General features: G+C 47.4%; 1 protein-coding gene across 1 annotated transcript in view; it reads right to left on the bottom strand.

The window, feature by feature from the left end:
- The window catches only part of AR (androgen receptor), a 187,005-nt gene extending 181,103 nt beyond the window's left edge, over positions 1-5,902 (bottom strand). Inside the window, exon 1 of the mRNA XM_081793453.1 lies at positions 2,895-5,902. Within this exon, the coding sequence (XP_081649579.1) occupies positions 2,895-4,468 (1,574 nt within the window). The 5' untranslated portion in view covers positions 4,469-5,902. The remainder of the gene's footprint in view (positions 1-2,894) is intronic.
- Positions 5,903-7,272: the final 1,370 nt, after the last annotated feature.

A 7,272-nucleotide genomic window follows, 5' to 3' on the forward strand; every position in this document is an offset into this window, starting at 1 on the left:
CTTTCAAGTGGGCAGGTGGTCAATTAACAAATTTGTACTCTTGTTTGATCTCTGAAAGAAGACAGCTCCTTTAAATATCATCAGGGTTGCACACTAGCCCCATTACTTTTTATTATTCCTTCTGTTCAAATCACATGCTAAATTAAGTTTGTTTTTTTTAAAGGACCACCTTCAAGCTTCTCTCCTTCCACCTCTCTCATTTCAGCAGAAATATTGTAGATGTATAAGAACATAGAGTTTTTCCAAAAGTTACTAAAGTTATCCCCAACTAACTAATGTGTATGAATGAACGCGCACGTGTTCACACATGCACACACGCACACACGCACACACACACACACACACACACACAATTTGAAAAGGGAGGAATCCAACAAATTGAAGCCTCTAGAATTTTTAGATTTTTAACTCAAATTTGGCATATAATGCATGCAAAACAGTGTGGAAGTTCTGGCTTTGGCTTAAAACATCACTTGCCTTTCACCAAATTTTACCGCAACAAAGTGAGGGAAAGAAAGAAAAAGTAATAAAATGTCAACTTTTAGATTGGGATTAGTTGTATTCTGATTAAATTGATGCATTTTCAAAAAACTTACTCAACAATTTTCTATATCCTAGAGATGAAAATTCTTTGTCAAGTCAGTTTTCTCTTTCACTAGCTCTTATAAAAAGTGCTGCAACCACAAACCAGGAAAGATTGATAGTCTTTTACTTTCTTTGGATACTGCTAGATTCTCACTAGTTAAGGCCATTAATATAAGCATGTCTTTGTAACAGAGAAGTGTTTCCACTAAGAGCTAGGATAAAATAACCTTACTGCACACATGATGGGAAGAACTTTTTGCTTTCTATACTTACTTACTGAAATCTCAGGCTATGTTCACAAAAAAAAAATACATCCCTTAACAAATATGTTGAATGCTTCCTTTCCTCCCTATTAACTAAGTTAGTTGTTAGGTGGGTTGGGGGGGAAGCAGAAGAGAGAAGGTTTCAGGTTAGCATCATGGTATGTCAAGAAGCACCTTAGACATCCACATCCCTCAAAAAAAGTGCACAGTAGAACTAACTAGCAACAGCCCTAGGGAAAATAAATTAACCCTACCAAGTAAATCCGTTTTTATAAAATGAAGAAAACCTTTTATACCATGGTATAACTACATTGCAAAAATAATTTTAAAAAATCCAAACTAACTGGAAAAAGTTTTGATTATACAAATAATAACTTTGAAAATATTGCAAGCCAAACATTAAAAATCTAATAGTAGGATGTAAAGCCTGGTAAGAAGCTGTTTCTTCAATAGCCCAGAAAATAGTATATTGTATGAAATCCTAACCTCTTCTTTCTTTCCTAATACTGTGCTATCAAACTTCCAAGAACACAAGCATCAGTGAATGGAGGCAAATTGTTGGATTTAAGCTGTCAAAGATGCTAAAGCTAACAAGTAATTTTGGAAAAGTCACAGATAAAAAAAAAAAACAGCTAAAGAAAAAGAAAAACAGAACAAGATACAAGTCCAAGGGGACATCAGCACCCAGCGTACCTGAGGAGTTAGTTCCTTAGTCAGTATTCCCTCCCTCATTGAGATAAACTAATATCTCTGTTTGCTGGGGAAAAAGTCTTCAACATGATCTCCAAGAAGCTCAATAAATGTGGGAAGAATTTTTAATAAACAAGGTGAGATTAATCACTTTTCTCATGTCCTAATTAAAACTCATGGGCAAGGTTATGGCCCATAGATCCCTCACAGTTCTTACCAAATTTGTTAGAGGTAACAGCTCATGTTTTAAAATGTAAGCATGTCTAATGTAACATTGTATGTCAATTATAATTTAAAAAATGCAACCATGTTCTTAAAATGAAGGAACATATTGAAGAGCCCCACTCTTCCCTCCCAAAAGCAATTTCTATGCACACTGATATATCAAGAAATTCTTAAAAATTTTTTTCCAACACTTTATAAGTCAGACTCAAGTCTGGCTATATTATTCATTAAAAGAGCGTTCTTTTTATGGATCTGATGCAAACTTGAAATAGGGGACTGTATACCTGCCATAGTCCATATAGAAAAATAAAAACTTTACAAGAGAAAATCGACCCAAGAAGCTACTTCCAACATGGTCAACCTGTGAGAGCAAATACTGCCCAGTGTTTACCAAGAAAGTTGTCCTTTGGTTTTCCTCTACTTTTCCCTGCTCTAATTGTGCCTGGTTGTATTCTCTCTGCTGATGTCTAGCTCTGGAGCAAGTCCTCAGTTATTGCCAGGGAAGGGACTTCACCCCATCTTCACACAGCAGCCCTAAGAACCCAGAGAACTGAGACCTTCTTCCCCTAATCTGGCACTTCCATTTTATCTCTTTTGAGAAGGCAGACTGAGAAAAGTTTGGGCCTGTCTTTTTGCCTTTAACCTGCCAAGACCTGCCACAAGCTGGAGGGCAAACCCTAACACACTCTAAGAGGTGAAACTGCCCATATTTCCAGTCCAGGTTCTCAGATTTAGGAAGAGGGAGGAGAAAAAGTACTGGAGGACTTAAGAGCTTTATTTCTGAAGGTAGCCCTTGCTCTTGGATTTAAGTTTGGAGCCTTTGGGACATGAAGCACCATGAGGTATAAAGGATTTTAAGAGACTGAGGGAGGGAGAGTGTTGTTATCTGAAAGGGCACACACCAGCACCCTGGGCTCTCAGGGGACTGGGGCACACAGTGGGGGTTCAGAGCACAAAGGTCATATCTTTGGCAGGCTAGGAGTACCCAGGAGGCTGCAGATTCAGGGCGGCCCTTTTTATGGAACACTGTTGAGCTCACAGGGGCAGAGTGTTCCCTTCAAGTAGGAGAGGATAGATACCCCCATATCCCGACTAACTACAGATTAAAAGACATTTCTAGGAGAAACTTACCGCATGTCCCCATAGGGTCCGGAGTAGCTCTCCATCCAGGGGCCCATCTCGCTTTTGACACAACTGGGACTTGGATAGGGCACTCTGCTCATCACACCACCAGGATACCACATATCAGGTGGAGGGAAGTCACCTTCTTGGCCCGTCAACCCCTGTGGTGGCCGAGTGTAGCCATAGGGGGTCACAGACCCTGACTCGCCAGTGCTGCGGCCTCCACTCCCGCCACAGGGCCCATACAGCTGACCTTCTTCTGCTGTGAATAGAGTATGCCAGGAAGAAGAGGCGGTGGCTGAGGGTGAGCCTGAGCTGGGTCCCACTGCACCTCCGCCATGCAGGCTAGCCAGGTCCCCATAGCGGCATTGTGCCGCTGCTGCCGCCCAGGCGCTGCCATAGTCCAGCGGGTTTTCCAGCTTGATGCGGGCATGAGGATGGGGAGGGGGAAGAGGGGGAGGCGGCCCAGCCAGGGCGAGCTGAAAGTTGTAGTAGTCGCGACTCTGATAAGCTGCCGCTTCATCTAGTGCTCCAGACTTGTAGACAGACAGGGTGGAGGGCATCTCAAGTGTTCCGGAGCCCCCTGCTTCACTGCTGCCAGAACAACCCAGGCTGTCGCCCTCCAACCCTTTGGCATAACCTGACTTGAAAGGGGAATACTCAGCAGTTTCTTGGGTGCCCTTGCCAGGACCATCATTCAGCACAGAACCTTTGCATTCCGCCAGTGGGGCGCAAGGACGCACAGCGGGTGGAACTCCCAGGAGCGGGGCATACATGCAATCCCCCCGAAGCTGCTCCCCAGGACTCAGATGTTCCAGTGCCTCCACACCCAAGCCCATTGACACTGACACTGCCTTACACAACTCCTTAGCGCTGTCCGAGATGGTTGAACTGCCCCCTAGGTAACTGTCCTTGGAGGAGGTGGGAGCACCAGCGGCCTCCCTAGTTCTCCCGCTGCTGCCGCCTTCGGATACCACCTCCTGCTGCTGCTGCTGCTGCTGCTGCTGCTGCTGCTGCTGCTGCAGGAGTTGCATGGTGCCGGCCTCGCTCAGGATGTCTTTAAGATCGGTGGAACAGCTACTTAAGCACGGGAAACTGGGGCCCAGCAGGGACAACGTGGATGGGGCAGCTGAGTCATCCTCGTCCGGTGGTGCTGGTTGCTGCTGCTGCAGCCCCTTGCCGGTGGCCGAAGCAGCTCCAGGGTCTGGAACGCAGCCTCTCTCCAGATGGCCCTTGGGGGCGGAGTGCTGTTGTGAAGGCTGCTGTTCCTCGTCCAGGGCCAGGTAGCCTGTAGGGCCTCTGCTCTGGGCTTGGGGAGAGCCATCCTCAGGCTGCTGCTGCTGCTGCTGAGGACTGGTCTGCTCCTGATGCTGTTGTTGTTGTTGTTGTTGTTGTTGCTGCTGCTGCTGCTGCTGCTGCTGCAAACGGGCGCCGGGAGGTGCTGCGCTCGTGTCCTCAGGGTGCCTGGGGCCCGGGTTCTGGATCACTTCGCGCACGCTCTGGAATAGGTTCTGGAAAGCTCCTCGATAGGTTTTGGACGGTGGCCTGGGGTAGACCCTCCCTAACCCTAACTGCACCTCCATCCTTGAGTTTGCCTGACTCTTCCACCTAATTCCTTTATCCTGTTTCCCCTTGTCTAGCTGAGAAGTTCAACAGGCTGCGATGCGGTAGTCGCTGCAGTTAGCTGCCCACCTGCGGGAAGCTCTTGGGAAGGAAACTTGCAGGAATAACCACGCAAAAGCACTCTGACGGCCTCAAAATCTCCTGCACAGGAAAACACACGTTGTGCACGATCTGCCCTGCTAGTCTCACAGTCTGTTACTGAAATCTTGGGACGGCAGATTCAAAAGATGCCCAACTCTTGAAGGAAACAAAACAAAAACAAGGAAACCCTCTGCCTTCCAAATTCAGTATCCACTGAAGCAGGTGCAATTAAGAACCGGGTTATTTTCTTTTTGTTTTATTTTGGGTTTGGAGGTTTGTTTTGTTTGGGATTTTTCTTTTTCTTTTTAATGGTCTACTGAAGCCCTGACTGCCCTTTCATTGTTTGATCTCAGGCCCTGCAAACTGGAGGGGGTGGGGGTGGCTGCTGCGTGCAGAAGGAGCTGGAAAGGGAATGAAGGGAACCTGGAGGCCCGCCCCGTGTACAGCCTAACTAGCCAGGTCCCAGCTGCAGTGCTTTGCTGAAGCGGTTCACCAGTCGCCTGGCTCCCCAGAGCCGTCTTTGTAACGTGCAGCTAGCTTGCCTGCTCGAAGCCAAAGGGAGTTACCTCTCTGCAAACTCGGGCTGGCCACGCAGGGCCAACTGGAGGGGGGGTTAGGGGGACAGGAAGAGAGGAGCGGGCCAAGCGGCAACAGGAGAGGAGACCCAGGAGGGGGTGGGGCGGGGTGGAGGGGTGGAGGACAAAGGCAACTGTCAGTCCTACCCGGCACTTTCCTCGCTTCTCCGAGTCTCTAGCTGCTTTTAAAAACTTCACCGAAGAGTAAAGGGCAGCTCTGAAGCAGCGGCGTTAGCCGCCGCGCTGCAAGAAGCCTTGGCGGTCGCCGGAGCCCAGCTGGGGTTGACGCGGTATGTCCCTTCAGCTCCTGTCCCACACTGGAGCTGGAGCTCGGTCTCTTTCCTCTTTTGCCTCTTCTGCCTCCCGGCTAGCTCGGGACCCTCCAGCTCTCCGGGCACGCTGGCTCCCTGGGATCTCGGAAGGGGCGCTGGGAGGTGGTGAGCAAATGCAACAGTTTGCTAGTCGGGTCCCGCCCCCGCCGGGCCGGCCTCCTTGCCTTCCCACCTCCTTTCTCCCTCCCCTCCCCTTTCTTTTTTCCCCTCCCCTCTCCGCGCTGTAATGCCGAATGACTTTGGAGAAATGAATGTTGGCTCAGTGTGGGTGAAGGCAGGAGAGGATTGTTTTAGCTCGGGAGGATCTTAGCTCTTTGAATACTCCTACTTTCAGTGACCAAGATTTAGGTGCAGGAGCTGAAGCTTTAACCCGGAGCTTTATCTTGCGGACAGGACTAACCCGATCTCCCGGAGGCCAGCACTTACAGATTTGGTTCCGAAGTCCAATCTCGAAACAGACTCTGTTTGTGTGGGAGGGGGAAGGGAGTAGGTAGAGGGCAATAAGAGTACCAAGGCTTCAGGCGAGGGACTTTGTTCAGAGCAGACAGAGAAGCACAGAGGGGCAGTAGGGTCTCCTAAAAACTGAAGGAGCTATGGACAAGCCAGCTGATAGTTGCTGAAACCTTTCAAATTTCTCCTTAGGGGTAGATTGGGCCTTGTGGAATGATGCCAGTTGCTCTAGGAACCTTCTGCCTAATAACCAGAAGTCATCTCTACCCTATTCTCTTCCTGTTTTCCTGCCTAATTATTTCTAAAGATACATTTCTCATCTATCCAGACTTGCAAAGGTAAAATCACCCAGAGAAGCAGGCAAACACACAAGCACCAGAAACCCTGGTCATGTACACAGGGATTTTGTCCAGGGTTTTGCAGACGTTTGCTTATATACAGACACTTGCTTTTCCAAGTTGCTTTTGCATATTTTAAGTTTGCAAACTGCACTTAATCAAGGAATGGAAATTACATAGGACCGTTTTTCTTCCTCTTGGTGGACAGCCAGGAGTAGAGGGTGAAGTGGGATATTGTAATTGCTCCTTTATGGAGGAGGTACCATAGTCTCTCCGTAAAGATGGAGCGGCAGATAGGGATGGAAGAGTAGAAATGAAAGGACAGATCCATGGGAAAGGAGGTTTCCCTTTCTGTTAGCAGGGGCCCTGGGCCTCCCTTGGGCAGGTTCTGTCTCTCCCAGAATGCTGGTGGAGATTTTTGCCTGGGTCTCTTCTACTTTTTACAGGCTTCTACAGAGTCTTATCTTGTTCACAGCCAAGCATCATGGGCATTTACTTACCCTTACCAAAGGAAGTAATTTAATCCTAATGGCAGGGAACAGTGGACATGATAAGCTCTGTTTTCCAGATGAAGACATTGAAGCAAGGATGTAATTGTTCTATGTTTCACCTTAGTAGAACCTAAACTAGTCTTCCATCTCATTGCTATTTTGGCTAGATTAATCAATGCCAAGGGCATTTGGGCAAGAGCCATAAATGAACCTTCCAGAACACAAAGTCCTAAGGAGCTTTTTACCTGAGGTGGTGAAAATTATCCCCTGGTATGTTAATGGCTTCAGCCCTGCCTCAATACATCCCAAATATACCCCCACCCTTTGTTAGTGAGGAATCTCACAAATCACCCCTTATGGTAAGGAAACAGCCTTATTCTTAGAGATGTCAAATTGTAACAGGGCTAATTTTCAATTCTCTGTTATAATAGGGAAGAGGAATATGCAATTGAAATGCACCGATACTTTGAAAATCTTATTTGAATAGTCATCACAAC

The sequence above is a fragment of the Panthera onca genome, chromosome X, assembly GCF_046562875.1.
Source record: "Panthera onca isolate mPanOnc1 chromosome X, mPanOnc1 haplotype 2, whole genome shotgun sequence".
NCBI lineage: Eukaryota > Metazoa > Chordata > Mammalia > Carnivora > Felidae > Panthera > Panthera onca.